Below are 21,074 nucleotides of genomic sequence, written 5' to 3'. Positions count from 1 at the left end.
TTTTTTTTTTTTTTCCAAAGACCCATTATTCATTTTTTTTAATTACCCATTTCTTGAAAGAAACATCACAACATTCTAAAATTCACCCCCTCCCAAGTTACCTTCATACTCACTCATTATTGCTTTTCGTGCCTGAACAACTACATTTCGCAATGTCGCTTGAATCGCCCGAGCAATCTCATCAGCCAACTCTTCCCTAGTGATCATGTTCATTACACAGCCCCTTCCATGACCTCGACCTCGACCGCGGTCGGATCTGGAGCTACCCTGGCCAAACGATGCAGCTATCGGTGCTGTTACAGCTCCTCGTCCTCTTCCTCTACCCCTGCATCCTCCTCTTCCGTGGCCACGTCCACGACTCGCATTAGGGATTAACAGAATTTCTGGTACATCTCCTGGCGCTCTAACATAAGCTCCAATTAGGACGTGTTCTTCCTCCGGGGTGACCCTAGCAAACCTTCTAGATCTCCTTAAAGACATGATACCTACAAGCGAGATATGGTCTATTTTAGTCGTTTGAATATCTCTCGTTCCTTCCGTCTAAGCTTAAGTGTTTATGCAAACACCTAATATGCATAAACTTCGGTTTGATACCAACTTGTAACACCCCAATTTTCAAATACCGATTAAATGGAAAATAATCGTTCCAAAATCTCCCTAGATTAATTCTGAACTTACTTATAGACTAATCTACAGCGTAATGAAAAAAAATCAAATAAAGTCTTCAATTGAAGAACTTCAGGTGTTACGTCTTTGCCGAATTGCTCTGTCGTCTTGTTGATCAATCCTTCTCCCTAGCCTTCTTACTGTCACTTGTTAAATAGCTTCTTGGGTTGCGCACATTTAAAATTTATAAATAGGTAAGCCTAGGGCCTAGTGAGTTTGTGTTGCACATACATGTCCATCACGTAAAAAAAACAAATAGATTTATCATATAGTTTCAATAAATCATACAACAAACATATCACTAGATGACATAATTTAGGAGAACGGTTAATTATCCATAGAAAGAACCAAATGTCTATTTCCCTTCTCCTTGAGACAACTCATCATCCATTATACTCAAGTATTTTAAATATCCAAGGAAATGAGTATGATTCTCAATTCCCATCCCTGCCGAGCACATATATCCGGCATGCTTACAGCTATTAAACAACCACCCGTTCCCGCTAAACATGTCATCCAAAAACACACACAGTTGATAACAACTCTAAAATAACGTTTGTACGCAACCGTACTTATCATAAAACATATTGTCAATAAATAAATTAAAACCACATAATAAAAGCATGACAAAGATTTATGTGCGAGCAACCACAGAACGCGAAAAGAAAAACTCACCTCGTAACCGACAATTCTAACCAAAGCTGCTAGCCTGCACCCTATATTCCAACAACAAATTTTCTAAGGCAACATCTGAGAAAACTTCCTATGAGTTCATGGTATGTGGTTCGACTATTTGTATGTCTCTTCCGACCAACTAGTATTTTAGTTATAATGCTAAAAATATATTAAATTGTATAGTTTTCTAAGAAAATAATCAATAATGTATTTATTAAACAAATTGGGCAGAAGTATACCGAAACTGCAAGGGATGAAATGAAAATGTTAACAGATTTTATTGTAAAAACTAAAAGTAGGCAAATTCCCAAACTGCAAGGGCTAGATATGTAACAATGGTTTTAATTCACCAAAGAAAGTTGGATTAATAATACTTTGATTTAGAAAAAATGATATGACAAGGTCCTTTTATGTAATTATTGGGTTTTGATTCTCAAAGACAAATAATATGGAGCGGAGTACCAATAAATTTTAGCTGTTGACTTTTCATATCATACATACTTATAAAACTAGCATTTTTTTCTTGAATCTCATGCATTTGAAACCCCATTTTTTAACTTTATCAAATCACATTCATTTGAAACTCTTTTTTTTAACTAATTCAATTCAAAAGTTTTCTTAGTTATGATTTAACACTCAAAAGTTTTATAACTTATATTATGTTTAATTAGCATTTAGTGAAAAGTTTACTATAAAAAGGTCAATCTTTTGAGAAGACATGCCTACAAATCACATACAAATTTCAGAAAGAAAACAAATTTAAAGGGTTTTATGTTGGATTGAGGTCTTATGATCACTTTTGGAGATACGTTATTATATTAGAGTTTATAATTTGTAAGTTTGTTATACTAATTCATTTTTACATTTTTTTTCGTTTTTGGATTATTGTAAAATAGTCGTTGTATATTGTGGTTTAATCGTTAATATATTGATCATATGTTATATAGGGTGATGTCGAAAATATTTAATTAAATATTTTAAATATGTTTTTTTTTGTAATTGTACCGTTTCAAAAAGATAATTAATTAAAACTCATATATATGTTATAGTTTCCATCTCTCTCTCTCTCTCTTTCTCTCTCTCTCTCTCTCTCTCTCTCTCTATATATATATATATATATATATATATATATATATATATATATATATATATATATATATATATATATATATATAATAGAAGTCAAAACACTTCAACCAAAATTTATTTAAAATCTAATATTTCAAATGAATTTTAATAATGATTGTAAAAATTTCAACATGTGTTACTTAATTGATTAATTAATAAAAATATTAATGTTGTGAAACTTCTAACTCTTAAACTTATATTATTTAATTTGTTAGTTACCTAAAATATTTTTCGTACATAAAGATAGCGTTTTTATGTTTGGTTAATCATATTTGTTTATGTAATTACAAAACAATGTGTACATAGAATGACTACTTCAATTTCACATAGAAATCGATACAACTAGAGAGGTATGTTGTCTTTAACTGGTGATAGAAGATCCACATACCCTTTTTAATTATTTTTATTAATGTTTAGTAATATCTATTTTATATTTCTATTCACCTTAATTTTTTAGGTACAAATTAAGGAAGATTATTCTCGGCGCACCAACATAAAGTCAAACGTACGCCTTGCAAAATATGTAATTAAAATTATATATCATATTTACTAATCGACTTATTTTAAAACTTTTGATGACATTTATGTATAATGATATATTTTTTATGACTTCATTCTTAATTTCAATGTTTAATATTTGAAAGTTCATATATGAAACCTTGGATGTTTTGGTGTAATATAAATAGTGTAATACAAAGTTTATTAGTTCAATATTGTTTATTAATAGCTCATTCAAAACAACTTATTTCTTATTTTATCCAAAAAATATTATCGGACATAAAAAAAAAGTAGATTATATTAATGTTATACAAAAACTTATAATATATATTGGATATTATAAAAGTAAAAGCAAAGTCTATAAGGTATGGACTATTTTAAATAATATCAAAATATAAATTGATGGATTTTCATATTATTTGATAATTCGTTAAAGCATAAAATATGACTAAAAACGTAAATTTCAACATACTTCTATTTTTTCCCATAATTATTTTAACCACTTAAATGCATTTTTGCGCAACGCGTGAGGTTACACCTACTTATATTTATAAAGCAAAATCCACTCTCTGAGTAACTTTTATTGGTATTTCACTAGTTCTCGAATAATATGAATTTTCCATTTATTCAAACAAATTATATCTTGGAACATCTTATTATGACATAGTAACAAAAGCACAGATATATTCATATTATTATTATATTAGTAGTAGTAGTACATTGCCCAATTTATTGATTAGAATGGGGCTATTTCCATTTGTCTGAAATAAACACCGGAAGGGCCATCGTCCGGCAACAAAGCAACCATTACAGGAGCTCTAGCACCCTCTTCTACTTTGAGGAATCCTGTATGAATTGTCATATCTGTTTCAACATAACCAGGATGCACACAATTAATAATAAAATTACGAAATTTTTTCGCCAAAACCCGTGTGTAAGCATTAAGCACTACTTTCGAGACTTTATAAGCAGAAACTGTTAAAGGCCACCCATTCTCCTGCAACTTAGAGGCCTTAAAGTCCCTCAAAAACCACTGGATAATCTCTTCAATCCTCTCTTCACTTACATTTTGCATATCTCGTAGCTCTTCTTTCAACTTCTCATTGTGAAGATACTGAAAAACAGGAAGATTAAGGGTGCGTTTGGTTGTAGAAAATTTTCCAGTTTTCTAGGAAAATTTTCCAAGAAAAACGGAAATTTTGGAAACGCGTTTGGTTCGTTCAGTTTTCCAAAATTTTCCAAGAAAATGAAAATTTTCAGTTTTCCAAATTGTATGTAAATTAGGAAAGTGTTTTTTACAGTTTTCCAAAGTTTTTCAAATTTCTAAAATGGAAAATGAAAACTCCTTCGGTTTCAACCAAGTGCGTTTTCTAAACTTTCATTGAAAATTAAAAATGAAACTCAACTCTATTTTCTGAAAACATTTTCTTAAAAAATGAAAACAATTTTCCACAACTTAGGGTGTGTGTGGTTGTAGAAAATTTTCATAGAATTTTCCCGTTTTCTAGGAAAATTTTCCAAGAAAAACGAAAATTTTGAAAACGTGTTTGATTCGTTAAGTTTTCCAAAAATTTTCAAGAAAATGAAAATTTTCAGTTTTCCAAATTGTATGTAAATTAGACTAGTGATTTTTATAGTTTTCCAAAGTTTTCCAAATTTCTAAGATGGAAAATGAAAACTCCTCCGGTTTCAACTAAACGCGTTTTCTAAAATTTTCATTGAAAATTGAAAATAAAAATTCAACTCTATTTTCTGAAAATATTTTTTAGAAAATAAAAACAATTTTCCACAACTAAACGCACCCTAAAATTAAACTTTTTTCTGTTTTCTATATTTTGTTTTTAAGGCAGTTACTTATTACATACACTTAGCTCTCCATAGCTGGATGTAACATTGACGATTCTTGGTGAATTGGAGAGCTGGAGAAGTGGTATAAGTGCTTCCGTTACACTTTTAGTTGCAAAGTAATTTGTTTGCAAACACTCTTCACCTAGTTCGTATGGTTCCTCAATGACTTCCGCAAGAAGATGCGCATTCTCATCTACCACTTGCACCTAATATTGTTCATAATTTGTAGATTAAAACTGAAAGCTTTTTAGATTCAAAATTTTACTTTTAGGTAATTGATACATGTATCTTAATCATTTCTCTAATGAAGGACTTGCATGCATAGAAAATTACTTACAAATCCATCACCCGCTTTGAATTCTTTTTCATGCATAATAATAATTCCAATTAATGCTGCATTATTGATCTGCACATGAAGTTTAGATTTTCTTGAACCACAAAAATCAATAATTTAAGCAAAATCACACTGGAATTGTACTATTTTACAATTATAAATATCATTTTACAGCATTATATGATATTTTCCTTACCAAGATATCAAGTTTTTTGAAATTGGTTTCAATGAATTTAGCTAAACGTTCGATGCTTCGTGGATCATTGATATCAAGTTGATGGAAGACGATATTTGGAAGGCTAGAATCATGGAGTTTCTTAACAGCTTCTATTCCTCGACTCTCGTTCCTAGCTGTTAATATAACTTCAATTCCATTTACAGCAAGCTGACGACATATTTCGAATCCAATTCCTTTGTTTCCTCCAGTAACAACTGCACATCTGAAATTTTAAGCATAAAAACTTAATTAATTTTGCATGTAGATCTTAGGGTTGTAATTATGGTAACAAGATAACATTTGATGAGGATGAGATATACCTTTTCTTTTCCATTGGCTCATATGAATTGGGTTAGGGATAAGAAAACGAAACCAACGTCTTTTATAATGCATCAAATATCAATAACCGATTTTTCGTTAAAAAAAATATTTTTAGTATTATTTGAGTTATACTTATACATATCGTTTTTTTAGCCAGAACACATAAAACAGATGATACCCGGCCCATTCGGTTTAATTTTCTTCACGTAATCACGTCTGTTTCAATCTTTGTAGTATTGATAATTGATTGTATTTTACTCATCGGATATATAAATCCATTACACATACTGACATACAACCTTCATGTGTTGTATATATCAAGGTTAAACTCTATATAAAAGCATAACTAGTCAACTTTTTTTTTTTTGAAACCTGTATTATCGTAATCAAACTTTAAGAGCTTATAAATAAGTTTGTAATCAAATCAAAGAACATTATGAAATAAGAAACTGGTTACCTGTACAATAATATAGGGGAAAATATAAATCTAGCCAAAATCCTTAATTATTTATCAAAAAATAGCCAAAAAAACGCATTAGCCAAAACTAGCCCACAAAAAAGTAGTTTGGACACAGTTGACTACAATCAACCGACGTTGATTACGATCAACGTTTGAAATCTACTATTTCATTTATTCATCTACTGTTTCGTGTTTTGTATTAAAAATATATATATATTGAATATATAAAATCGTAGGTTATTTTAAAACCTACGGTTTATTCTGTATCATTTACTGTTTTCCAAACCATAGCTTATGGTTTGGGTAAAATTTACGCTTTTTTTAACTATGGTTTTAGTCTATGCATTTTTTTTTAATAGAAAGTATTTTTTTGAAAATTATTTTGATTAAAAATATTGTTTATAAAATGTAGAGTTGTTTTTTTGACAATTATTTTGTTATAAAATATTTTTTGTAAAATATAAAATAGTTTTTTTAACAATTAATAGAATAAAATAGTTTTTCTCAAAAAAAAATACTCTATTATTAAAAATAAAAAAAAAATAAAAAAAAAAACAAACAAACAAACCGTAGTTTTTTAACCAAAAACCGTAGGCTACGGTTTGGGAAACCCTAGATTATAGAGAGAAAACCATAGGTCTAAAAAAACTTACGGTTTTATATCTTCAAAATGAATTTTTTTATACAAAATACGAAACAGTAGACGAATCTAAAAACCTACGATTTCGTGGGTTATTTTGGAACAATTCCTAATTTGGCTAAAATTTGTTAATTATTTTCTTAATTTGGCTAAAAATGTTAATTCCAAATAATATATAGTTAAATTGACGGAAACAATCAACCAAGCACAAGAGCATACATTAAGTAGTTATGGAAACTTTTCTATATTTGGTAAAAACATTTTATTTTTATTTTATTTTATTTTTTTAATCGGCAAATTTAATATGCTTATAAGCTAACACCTAATTCCACATATGTTTACGATGAGATTTGAATCATCGATCTTAAAGAATGAGAGTTTCACCTGATACGGTTGGGTTAGAAACTATTTGATGGTAAAAAAAAAAAAAAAAAACATTTTTGTTTATACACATTTATCAAACACATTTGATCATTGATATCTTTGTACATACACATGAGGTCAAACATTGCTTTCCAACATTTATATTTCCGTATCTCATCTCAATGAGATATTCTAGATGTATGTCATTACTGTATAATGTTTTTACTTTGATGTATTTCATAAATATAAGGTCAACCTGTTAAGTTTGAAAGCCTTGTATAAAGAGTCAAAATGGGCCATAAATATTTAATTTTTAATATATAAGCAAAGTTCACGATAAAATTTGAGACATAAAAGACTATCGCTACATATATTAATCACTAGGATAAAAAATAATTATTTATTTATAAATAATCAGCGAAGCACCAGTGACATAAGCGATAGGGGTGTTCACAAATTTCCGAAACCGAACCTAAAACACGACAAACCATACCAATTTTTAGGTTAACCAAATCTGTTATTTTGATTTTTTCGGTTTAGTTAACCGAAGCAGTAAAAACATCGATTTTTCGGTTCAGTTATGATTCATGTTTTTAGAACAGACGGTTAACCAAAAAATCAAAATTTAATTATACATTTTAAGATAATATTTAGGCTTGAAGTTTAATGTTAATATTAGATTTGTTATTAGAAATTATCAATTTCAATTAACAATTTTCATATTTACTAACAATTGTAGTCTTAAAACACAATTGAGGTGAATACGCATTAGGCTATGTACAATTTATATCTTCAGTTCGTTCATCTTTAACCTAAATAAATGAATATATTATGTTATTAATTTATTTACTGTCGACTTTTAAAATTTATGTTTACAAAAGATTATCAAAAGACTTATTATTTTGAAAATAGTTATAAGATTACCACACAATTTTGATTTTGGCACCGAGTTAATTGTTTTCGTAAGAGTAAATTACTGAAATCGTCCCTGTGGTTTTTGCTCAAAATTACACGTTTGGTCTCTAACTTTTTTTTGCACTCGGATCGTCCCTGTGGTTTGATTTTGTTGTCTTTTCATCCCTTTTGTTTGATTTTGTTGCATTTTTCGTCCCTTACATACATAAAGTTAGGAACCAAACATGCAACTTTTACCAAACCATAGGGACGAAAAACGCAACAAAAGCAAACCACAAGGACGATCCGAGTGCAAAAAAAGTTAAGGACCAAATGTGCAATTTTGACCAAACCACAGGGACGATTTCAGTAATTTACTCTATTCGCAATTATATTATTATATTTATAATTTTGTTACAATATCAACCAAATGATCAGTTTTCCTGGTAACCACTTTTATCGAACTGCAATAATCACTAAGTTTACCAAAATTGATTTTGACAACGAGTTTCAAATTGCAAGAAAGTCACTATATTACCACACAATTTTCATTTTGACACCGCATGTTTTTTCTCAATTATATTATTACATTTACAATTTTGTTGCAATGTCAACCAATTAACCGATTCATGAGATGTTTTAGAAGCTCATTTTATACAACACATAAATGAAGGTCGGTCTAATTGTAACGCCCGTAGATCCGGGCTAATCAATTTAGAGGCAATAGGGGTCGAAAATGACTTTTCAACAAGGTTATTTAGAATAAATAATCTTAACAAAGTTGTAGAATATGTCACAAGGTTTCCGTACATATAAAGAATGCCGAAATCCGAGTTATAACGAAGAAGTTATGGCTCGTCGAAGTTTCGCAACGGAACCGGCACGGCACCGGGAAGTGTAAATAGTGAATTTACGATGGATGACTTTTTAGCCTTAGTGATCTAAATGAAATTCGTAGAATATATTAAACTAAGAGCGTCGATAAAAAGAACGCCCAAATCTGACTTCGTATGAGAAAGTTATGATTTTTCTAAGATTCGGCTTAACAGTATACAGCCCGAAACTCGAATCTTAGTTCGAGTGGTTTTTGGCTTACGCGACCTAAATGAGAGTTGAAGATCTCATTAATAGGAACTCAACGGTAAAAAGACAGACGAAAACAAAGTCCGTATGAAGGAGTTATGAATTCTTCGCGGTCATTTAGCAGTCTAATCTCCTCCTACTGTTAAATTTAAGATCGGTCAAGAATTAGCCGATGGAGTCAAAATGAAAGTTGTAGATCTTGTTTTTACCTACGCGTGGAAAAAAATAACTTCAAAAATAGGAGCTCGTATGCGAGAGTTATGATTTTTCTAAGTCGGGAGGCCGTTGTGCGAAATCGGGTGACGTGGCGCAATCCTGGCCGTTGCTTCCTCCCCAAGGCTAGCCACCAGATGGTGACACCTGGCTATAAAACTCGACGAGTTTGAGGTAAACTCGACGAGTTTTGGTGATTTCTAGCCTATAAAAAGGGTTTCGGGGCATCCTCATTTCTCACACCTTCCAACTTCTCTTTCTCTCTCTAGAATCTCTCTCTAAGCCTCCTTAAGCCCCCTAAAGTCTAGGAAAACCCCCTAGCACCCGAAGGAAGCCCCGAGGCTCCCGGAGTCCCGAGAAAAGGGATCTTTCGACTCGGGAAACGCTGCTCCAGCAAAGCCCGGTTTTGCAAAAAACTCGTTGTAAGTGAGCTACGCCTACGCTAGTTTTAATATAGCTTCTAATTAATTATAGTAACATTATTAGGACCTTAAAATTATTATTTGGGCTATTATTATGAGTTATATTGAGTGTTATTTAACGCTTATATAATAATAATAATAATAGTCAGACTATTAATTTGTCGCGGATATCGGTAGACTAAACCCTAGTGGTGTTGATACTAGGTTTTTGTAACAACGCAAATTTTCAAATAAATTTTTCATTTAAAATAAAGTGATTTCATTCAACTAATTATAATTATTCCAAGTTTTATTTCAAAATACAATTATAAAACCCCCAAGATCTCAAATAACAGCACATAATACATTTATCCTAACACATATAGCACATATATCATATATCATACCTGACCTTTCTGTCACATAACATATTGCCTTCCGGCCCATATAAACACACATAGCACGCATAGCAATTACCTTTCCATTTATAGCACGTATAACACATATCATATTCGACCTTCCGGTCACACAGTCAAACCCTTCCGGGTACAGTATAGTGAGAAGACTCACCTCGTGGGTAATGAAAACTAGTGACTCTTGAAATCACTCGCACTCGATCCGCCGAGCTGCAGACTCCCTATAATATTGTATACCCCTTATTAATACTTTTATCTTTCAAGACAACTGACCCTAAGAAATTACATGTAGGTCAACTCTGGTCAACGGTCAACGGTCAACGGTCAACTTGACCGGACTCGGCGAGTGCAAAGGCGACTCGGTGAGTCTAGACGTCCTCCCCAACTTTCCCTGATGTTCCCTTTCTACTCGTCGAGTATCCCTCTTGGCTCGACGAGATCCTCGTGGAAGAATCGCGGGGCCACCCCGACTCCACTCGCCGAGTCTGAAGAACAGCTCGACGAGTCCCGGTCAATCTCCAAGCTACTCGCCGAGTCTGTTCATTAGACTCGGCGAGTCCATGCCATGCAGTCGATCAAACTGCTTCCTGAGATAAGTATTGTCCCGAAATACACAAGCATGGGACCTTCTGGACCTCTAAAGGTCCTAATACAGGGTTATAGTCGTTTGGGTAACAAGGTAATAATCTATCTAATCACCAAATGGGTTCCATAAACCCTAAATCCATGCACACATCAACATAACAGAAAAGATCCGAAATATTACCTGAATAATGCACTCTCTGTGTCCCCAATCCTCAGAACTCGATTCCCTTGCTGTTCCTTTAGCCAAAACTCCTCTCCTCCTTGCACAACAATTTCTTCAAGGTCACCAATGGCCTTCAATCTTGCTCTAGATGCCCACAACCGATTAGGGTTCTTCTCAGTCGACTAAAGACGGACAATGACGGCCTATAACTGCATTATATACGTTCCAAAACCAAACGGCTAGGGTTTCCGCTGAACAGCGCAGACTCGCCGAGTCCATAATGGACTCGTCGAGTCCAGTCGCGAACCCGCGACCCAGTCTGTGGTCCTACTCGGCGAGTCTGGCTCCAACTCGCCGAGTCCCCTCCTAAAACACCCCAAAAACAATATTATAAAAATACCTAAAATTCCGGGCTGTTACAGTTTTATCGAAGGAAAGTTGTTTTGAGAGTATCGAAGCGTTGTCCGAGTGTTGAGTCACCACCTATCAGGTGAGTGCATGGTCCCTTTCATCTTATACATAGATATGAAGTATTTTATTATAAATTATGTGCTATGTGTGCATATTGTCTGAATACTTGTTGTCTATGCTGATGAAAGATTTTATACATGTTTTAGATGATTTAAACTGTATATGTATTTTATATCTACGATAATGTTGGGGTAAAACATGGATAGATGGAGTATGAGTTGGATGATGAGTTGAGAGGTGAAATAGACCGTGAGGTGAGGATGAGAGGTGGACGATGTGACAAGCCTTTCTCCCAAATGATGGCCCCGTCATTCAGCAGAGTATGGATGACAACCACGGACTATTCTAGACAGTCCAGTGGAACACTAGCAGGCTCGCAACTTGTAGGTGTTGTGAACGACGTGTTCACCCGGTGTACTCTAAACCCTGGTGATCATGCAGGCTTGATGCCTAAACCCCGGTGATCATGCAGACTTGATGCCTAAACCTTGGTGATCATGCAGACTTGATGCCTAAACCCTGGCGACTATGCAGACTTAGTGCTTGTTGTGTAAACCGTGGCTATGATGGACTTTGTGTCAATTCCTTAGGATAATCCTTAGGAATGAATGAACGAGAAATAGTTGATTCTTAGGGTAGATCCTTAAGAGTAAAGAAGATAATGGGGATGGGTAATTGGGTTTAATTGCTTGATTGTTTAAACATAATAATTATATTATTGTGGGTTGAAAACCCTATGTACTCACCAGGTTTCCCAACCTGACCCACTCAGTTTATTTATATCACAGGTGTTGATACGAAGTCACTTTACACTGAGAGATTTAAAGAGATGTAGATCACTAGTGTAAATAAATGTAAGTTCTGTTTATGCTTATGTTTTTGTATTAACGATGACATCCCAAACGTTTTGAAATGAATAAAATACGTTTCTCCGAATATGTTTTAATAACGTATTTATCATGTTTTTCTGGGAACAAATTCCGCAACATTTTTATTAAAAGAAGAACTCTGATTTTTATAAAGCATAAACAAAATCGGTTTTTTCTGGCCGTGAAAAATGGGGATGTCACACTAATGGTTCAAACCCACTTATAAGTCAGCAAAAAGGGCATGGTTACCCTTTTAGAAGATGTTATTGTGGTTGAGAAACTCGATTTATACAACAAGTAAATGAAGACCCCTACAAGGTCGATCTAAGACCCCCTACAAGGTCAATTTGTACAAAATAAATGAATACTCCTACAAATGAAGATCTTGCCATGGTAATAACCTAGTGATCAAATGTGTAGAAAACACATTTTTGTCAATGCCACGATGTGGAAAATATGAGACCATGATGTGGTCTTGCAACGACGACTTGAGTCATTTAAAATGAATAGTAACATCAATGTACTTTGAAATGCCACGACGTAAAGAAGTTTGACCACGACATGGAGAAAAGTAGATTACATTTTATTTTTAGCGATAGGATCGAGAAATGTCGCAAAAAAGAGGTATCATAAAAGACATGACACGATGTGGCATGAAGTGTACCACGATGTAGCGGTTGGAACAGGTTAAAAAGATAAATGATCTGTAATCTTATCATTTCAACAGAACACTCCTAAAAACACACACCAAGGTGGGATTTCACCTAGTTAAACCCTAGGAGTCCGATTTTTTTTTTATGAGAGTTACAAATTAAAGATTTAATTTGGTGGATTAAGGTATGAATTACTACTTCTAACACTTCGATTAGTATAATGTTTAATGTTTAATTCTCGTCAAAGTATTTCTTCACAAATGGCATCTAAAGGTCACTCTAGTGGCTTAAAGTCACTAAAAAGTCAGTGAAAAGGGCACACTCATCCTTTATGGAGATGTTATTATGGTTTAGAAGCTTGATTTGTACATTAAGTAAATGAAAACCCCTACAATGTCGATTCAGGAGATGCTTAATGAGTTTGAACCACTAAATCGACCTTCCAAGGGGTCTTTATTTACTTGTTGTACAAATCAAGCTTATAAACAACAATAACAAATCCTAAAATGGTGACTATACCCTTTTCATTGACTTGTAAGTGAGTTTGAACTATGGATCGACATTTATTTATTTGTTGTACAAATCAAGCTTCTAAGTTGAGCTTTTAAACCACAATAACATCTATAGAATCAATCAATTGGTTGAAATTGCATTAAAATTATAAATGTAACGACATACTTGAGAAAAAACTTGGTTACAAAATCGAAATTCTATGGTAATATAATGACTTTCTTGCAAATTTAAACTAGGTGTCAAAATCAAAATTTTGGTAAACTTAGTAACTTTATTGCAATTTGGGAAAAATAGTTACTAGAGGAACAAGAAGAATCGATCATTTGGTTGATATTGCAACAAATTTGTGAATACAGTGATATAATTAAGAAAAAAATTACTTGGTGTCAAAATAGAAATTTTGTGGTTTAATAGTGACTTTTTTGTTTGTTGTACAAATCGAGCTTCTAAACCACAATAGCATCTCCTAAAAGGGTGATCATGCCCTTTTCGCTTACTTGTAAGTAGGTTTGAACCATTAGACCGACCTTCATTTATATGTTGTATGTCGAGCTTCTAAACAACAATAACATCTCATGAATCGGTCAATTGATTGACATTACAATAAAACTGTAAATGTAATGACATAATTGAGAAAAAAAAAGTCAATGTCAAAATGAAAATTTTATTGTAATATAACGACTTTTTGCAATTTGAAACTCAGTGTCAAAATCAAAATTTTCGTAAACTTATTGACTTTATTGCAATTTGAGAAAAGTGGTTACCGAGAGAACAGGGAGAACTGATTATTTGGTTGATATTGCAACAAAATTATAAATATAGTGATATAATTACGAAAAAATAATTCAGTGCCAAAATCGAAATTCCTTGTAATACAGTGACTTTCTTGTATTTTGTCCAATAAAATATTGTTTAAAAGTAATACGAAGGATAATCACAATCGATACCATATAAACTATTTATCTAATAAGTCTTTAAGTTATTTTATGCTTATTAATAACATCTTATATATGTTCGTGGGACTATCTGTTCTTTCTCAATATGCACCATGATCCATGTTTCTCGTACGTGTATATGTCAAAATAATACATTCAGATGGAAAATTTAGTAAGTCATACAAGGGTTAGAGAGCAAAAAATCATATATAAAAGAGCATTAAAAATATATTAAATATAACCCTTTTTACATTGTAAACCATCTATAGACCAATATTTATATTTATAAATCTTTAAGGAGAAAAAAAGTTGCATATATACGAGTATGTGGTCTCTTCATATATATATATATATATATATATATATATATATATATATATATATATATATATATATATATATATATATATATATATATATATATATATATATATATATATATATATATATATATATATATATATTGGTTCAGGTTCATTTGAGACCATTATAATTTTGTGAGACCGTGAGACCAAATCTAAATATAATTTTAAAATTCAAAATAAATGGAAAAATCCAAAAATTCTTTTTTTAAATATTATTTTCGGAACTTGAATTAACTAAAAAAAATATAAAAATAAATAAAAAAAATCTGTTTTTTTTTTTTTTTGAAAAATACGTGAAATATTCTAAATAGAATATTACACTGACATATTCTAAAAAATAATTTTAAAATGCAAAATAAATGGAAAAATCTAAAAATTCTTTTTTTAAATATTATTTTCGGAACTTGAATTAACTAAAAAAATAAAAAATAAATAAAAAAAAATTCTTTTTTTTTTTGAAAAATACGTGAAATATTCTAAATAGAATATTACACTGTACATATTCTAAAAATAATTTTAAAATGCAAAATAAATGGAAAAATCAAAAAATTCTTTTTTAAAATATTATTTTCGGAACATTAATTAACTAAAAAAAATAAAAATAAATAAAAAAAATTAAAAAATGCATCTCACGGTCTCACAAAATATAGGTGGTCTCAAATGAACCTAACCCTATATATATATATATATATATATATATATATATATATATATATATATATATATATATATATATATATATATATATATATATATATATATATATATATATATGTTCAGGTTCATTTAAGACCATTCTAATTTTGTGAGACCGTGAGACCAAATCTAAAAATAATTTTAAAATGCAAAATAAATGGAAAAATCCAAAATTTCTTTTTTTAAATATTATTTTCGGAACTTGAATTAACTAATAAAAATATAAAAAAATATAAAAAAATTAAAATAAAAAAAAATCCGTTTTTTTTTTTTGAAAAATACGTGAAATATTCTAAATAAAATATTACACTGACATATTCTAAAAAATAATTTTAAAATGCAAAATAAATAGAAAAATCTAAAAATTCTTTTTTTAAATATTATTTTCGGAACTTGAATTAACTAAAAAAAATAAAAATAAAAAATAAAAAAAGTTCTATTTTTTTTGAAAAATACGTGAAATATTCTAAATAGAATATTACACTGTACATATTCTAAAAATAATTTTAAAATGCAAAATAAATGGAAAAATCAAAAAATTCTTTTTTTAAATATTATTTTCGGAACATGAATTAACTAATATATATATATATATATATATATATATATATATATATATATATATATATATATATATATATATATATATATAGGGTTAGGTTCATTTGAGACCACCTATATTTTGTGAGACCGTAAGACGCATTTTTTTATTTTTTTTTTATTTTTTTATTTTTTTTATTTTTTTTTAGTTAATTCATGTTCAGAAAATAATATTTAAAAAAAGAATTTTTTTTGATTTTTTCATTTATTTTGCATTTTAAAATTATTTTTAGAATATGTACAGTGTAATATTCTATTTAGAATATTTCACGTATTTTTCAAAAAAAATAGAATTTTTTTTTTATTTTTTTTTAGTTAATTCAAGTTCCGAAAATAATATTTAAAAAAAGAATTTTTAGATTTTTCCATTTATTTTGCATTTTAAAATTATTTTTTAGAATATGTCAGTGTAATATTCTATTTAGAATATTTCACGTATTTTTAAAAAAAAAAGGGAATTTTTTTATGTTTTTTTATTTTTTTTTTAGTTAATTCAAGTTCCGAAAATAATATTTAAAAAAAGAATTTTTGGATTTTTCCATTTATTTTGCATTTTAAAATTATTTTTAGATTTGATCTTACGGTCTCACAAAATTTGAATGGTCTTAAATGAACCTGAACAGATATATATATATATATATATATATATATATATATATATATATATATATATATATATATATATATATATATATATATATATATATATATATATATATATATATATATATATATATATATATATATATATATATATATATATATATATATGAATGAACGCAAGATGATCATGATTTATGCAAATATTGTATATGCTTTTAAACTCTTTTTATCTCAAAATTGTTATGCTTGTAAAATACAAAAATACTACATACCTTGACAAATAATATACATCACCACAAATCACATTGGTTATTGAATATATTCATCGTCATAACCATTTGGAATGAAAGAAAAATGAGTATCAAAATAAAATAAACAAATGAATAAATGATTTTTTTTGTTATTATTCAATAATTCATAACCGAGAATAATTGGTTTATCAAAATACTAAAAAAAAATTTAAAAAAAAAAAAAAAAAACTAATTGTTCTTCATCAATGACATTGATCACTTCTAACGAGTTCGATGATTAATCGTGTACAAAAAAAAATGTATAAATGTGAACAAAACTAATAGATAATTACCCTCTAAGTAATTTTTCCAATTTAATTTGAAACATAGATGCCGCATCAAGTAAGTTATAATTACCCTCTTAAACCATTTTTCCCTCTTTCAACATCCTCACTCGATTCTAACTTCGGAAGGGATTAAATAAAAACACATTTTCTCACAAACTTTGGAAGGGATTAAATAAAACATATTTTCTCACAAAAAGTTATGTAGTTTTGAAACAACATATTTGTTTTTTATTTATGGAAGACCTAGAGATAGTGGCTTGCATTTTGCTTTTACAAGAAATTAGACAATTTCCAAGAAACAAACAATACCGGTGATAAATCTACGAGTATTTACAAATTTACCCAGTTGCGTCACATATGTTATTAAGTTTAAGGAATCACTTTTGTTGATGCCAACCCATAGAAAATTGTTTATTAATGTTAAGATACATGAGCTTCTAACAAGTTGTTGATACTCAATGATGTTCATAGGAGTGGCAACCATATTGCACCCTGCAATCATGTATTGTTTACATATTATACAAAATACAAAATTGCAAGAATAGTCCCTGTGGTTAGGTGGAAATTGCTATTTTGGACCAAAAATGTTTAGACTAACACTTATGATCCAAAGGTTTTCATAAATGGAGTGTGAAATGTCATATTATGAAACTTTTATGTCGCATCTCATCTATCTAACCGTCACTTTTAACTTTTTGATTTTTTATGATTATTTAAAATTTCAATTTATAACAATTTTCTAATAAATTGTCAATAGAAAGTTCAAACAGACATTTTCAATATATGTTAAGCACTTTTTCTGTCACAATTGGTTGATTCTTTTAGTATTCTACTTGCTTTAAACTAGAAAATCAGTTAAGATCTCATCTCTTACATGTATCATTAGACAAAACTGATATAATAAACACACACACACACATTGTGTAAAATGGAACAAGATCATCTTTTTAGGCTAATGTAAAGATCATCATCATCATGGATACCATATAAAAGCACCTCAAATGTTACATTCTTGGAGCTGTAACAAAAACATAGTGAACAAGTCATTAAAATATATATATATATATATATATATATATATATATATATATATATATATATATATATATATATATATATATATATATATATATATACATATATGTATTTTAAATGTAAAAATTAATTACAATTTTTTTTAGGGTGAGTAAGAGTAACCTACCTCCACCCATTGTTGCTTCAGGCAATCTTTCAATTGAGTATTTGTGTTGTGTGATATACATAATAGGCACACCAGGTATCTGATTTTATAAAAAAAATATGTTAGCTACAAAAATTATAAATATAAAAAGACAACAAGAGACTTTGCTACAATTAAAAAAATATATATACCTTGCGAATCCTACGCTTCAAATCTCTATCACATGTTGCCACCAAATAGCACTTATGCTGTTTCAATAAAAAGATACGAGATTTAAATCTTTAATACAACAAATGATTTTGTGTATAATTCAACCAATTAGTGTATGCCACGTGTCCAAGGATTTTACCTGAGTAACTCTTTCAACAATGCAATCATCAGCATAAGTCCCTTTGTGAGTACAAGGAAGCCTTTCAAATCTAGGATCCTTGGCTATTCTGTTTCACCAAATACAGTTAAATCAAAGCATTAAATGTTGCTTTAATGATTCATTCCTTGAAGTAAAAGTTATGAATAATTATCATGTTTAAAGAATGAAGAACAATGAGATGATTACCTTAAAGCAACGCGATATTTCTGACCAAGTTTTTCAAGTTCAGCCATTACACAATCAGTAATACATGGAGTGCCTTTTAGGAGAAAGAAGAAAGAACCAAAGTATTAGTTAAAATGCTTTAATGCCCTTATTTTAATCTAAAAGAGTACTCCATTTGTCATAAGATAAATGCAAAGTTTAAGTGGAGATTAAGACTTACATTTTGCATATAAGCAATCCATCATTCCCTTCTCCAAGTCCAGCTATATGAAAAAAGGTTTAAACAATTAGGTCCAAAATTACAAAAGTTTAAAACAAGAGGTCACAAAATCAGTCAGCTGCAATCAAAAGATTCAATTGCTATGTGATATTGTCAAAGATTGAGCTCTAATCCTTAATTAGAGTGCCATAAACCAAAAGATTACTGAAATTTGCATCGAAAAGTATATGTGAATTACAATTGCTTGAAAAGAACAAAATAACAAATTAAGCAAAACTCACTTTATTTTGGATGGAGAAATTGATGAAGTTGGTATCGACCAAAACTCGATAAGGAGGTCCCAGAGCAGTATTGTATGTAAAGAACAGAGCAGAAGAAACATAGGGTCTGCGAATCGCAAATCGTAAATCACATATCAAATGCTGAAAATCATGATATATACAGACACGAACATGTTGATGAATTACAAACTTACACATTTCTAGGGAGCTTTGTTAAATCCTTTTTGTTAGGGTTCAAAACATCTTCTTTATGTCTGAAGAAACAGGAGAATCAGAAGATTAATGAGATAGAAAAATTAAGAAGCAAATAACTAAGAGACGCAAGGTGAATGATTACTGTTTAATCTCTTTATGAGAGACCATTTTCTTCATTACAGCGAATTTGGGACCCTTCTTTGCTCTCCCCATCTCTCTGTCTCTCTAAACCTGATTCAGGAATGTTATTGAAATACAAACCCTAAAACCCTTGTATATTGATAGAACGGTTCTTCCAGGTGCCGCCTTTAGCTGTAAAAGACGGTTCTACCCTTCCTAAATCACCGTGTTTAAAAGTTAAAACGATTTGGATTTTGGTCAAACGGGTCAAAATGTCCCGATACGATTGTTGGATCAAAATGGAGATTGGCGGTTCCGGATCTATCTTTGATCGGTTTAGAACGGTCCAATCTATTTTGGTCCAATTTCGTTGTTTTTGGGTTTTTTGGACTGGATTTTGAGTTTTTTCATTAATAAATATGTATTTAAAGCCGAATGATAGTAAGGTTTATCTTATCATACACAAATATGTGTTTAAAGCCAAAATGGATTTTGTGGGTCTTCTTAGGTTCATGGTTTTTTTTCGAGTATAATCGACCATATACAACCTGATCTTTAACCTTAATTCGGGTCATACAGGTAGATAGTTTAAGAGTAATTTAAAATAATCGGTTCATTCTTCAACATATTTGATCAACTTTTTAATTGATAAATGGCTACTGATAATGATTATAAACAATTACTAGTTAAGATATCATTCTGATTTTTTTTTAATAAATCATTTTGGATGAAACGCTTAAATATATTTTAAACGACCGATTTCTAGATAATGTATTTTTTTAGCTAACTTCTTTAAGGTTGATCGAAGTGGCACCACCACACATTGTGGTTTGGTGACATGGCAGTGCGGTACTATGGTGAACACCACACCGACCGGTGTATGGGTTGCGATGTTTACTCTGCACGAGACCATATTGCTGCATCTTTTTCCTATTTTTTCTTCTTTTTAACTTCTTTTACTTCATTATTAAATGATATATATATATATATATATATATATATATATATATATATATATATATATATGTATATTATAATAAATGAATAATTTTACTATTCTTTTGCAAGTGTCACTCTAATACAACTACTCATTAATATTATGTCGGGAAAATGACTTAAAAAACTAACGAAGTTTCCAAACCGTTTAAAAAACTCCAATCATGTTTTGTTTGTTCAAAAAAACTCAACAAACTTAACATTTTATCTAAAAAGTCCAACTAAGTTACACTTTTTCGAAAGTCAAATAAGGAAAACAGATGACGTGGCTTATTACCGTATCGGAAAAATGACTTGTTAGACCAACGAAGTTTGCAAAACGTTTAAAAAACTTCAATCATATTTTGACTGTTCAAAAAA

At 30.0% G+C, this 21,074-nt stretch overlaps 2 protein-coding genes across 2 annotated transcripts; both read right to left on the bottom strand.

The window, feature by feature from the left end:
- Positions 1 to 3,565: 3,565 nt before the first annotated feature.
- LOC145041673 (salutaridine reductase-like) lies at positions 3,566 to 5,818 on the bottom strand. The gene is made up of 5 exons (XM_078989817.1): positions 5,687 to 5,818; positions 5,346 to 5,589; positions 5,153 to 5,221; positions 4,833 to 5,021; positions 3,566 to 4,081 (listed from the first exon to the last, which is right to left on the bottom strand). The coding sequence occupies exons 1-5, from the start codon at positions 5,698 to 5,700 to the stop codon at positions 3,704 to 3,706; spliced, it is 894 nt and encodes a 297-aa protein (XP_078845943.1). The 5' UTR covers positions 5,701 to 5,818; the 3' UTR covers positions 3,566 to 3,703.
- A 12,163-nt stretch (positions 5,819 to 17,981) lies between these two features.
- LOC145038449 (PIN domain-like family protein) lies at positions 17,982 to 19,872 on the bottom strand. The gene is made up of 9 exons (XM_078986810.1): positions 19,741 to 19,872; positions 19,598 to 19,657; positions 19,404 to 19,509; positions 19,123 to 19,165; positions 18,924 to 18,996; positions 18,717 to 18,804; positions 18,559 to 18,615; positions 18,389 to 18,467; positions 17,982 to 18,205 (listed from the first exon to the last, which is right to left on the bottom strand). The coding sequence occupies exons 1-9, from the start codon at positions 19,809 to 19,811 to the stop codon at positions 18,192 to 18,194; spliced, it is 591 nt and encodes a 196-aa protein (XP_078842936.1). The 5' UTR covers positions 19,812 to 19,872; the 3' UTR covers positions 17,982 to 18,191.
- Between the last annotated feature and the right edge of the window lie 1,202 nt (positions 19,873 to 21,074).

Source organism: Lactuca saligna, chromosome 4 (genome assembly GCF_052625555.1).
Source record: "Lactuca saligna cultivar CGN05327 chromosome 4, ASM5262555v1, whole genome shotgun sequence".
Lineage (NCBI taxonomy): Eukaryota > Viridiplantae > Streptophyta > Magnoliopsida > Asterales > Asteraceae > Lactuca > Lactuca saligna.
This window is presented reverse-complemented; position numbering and strand designations above follow the sequence as displayed.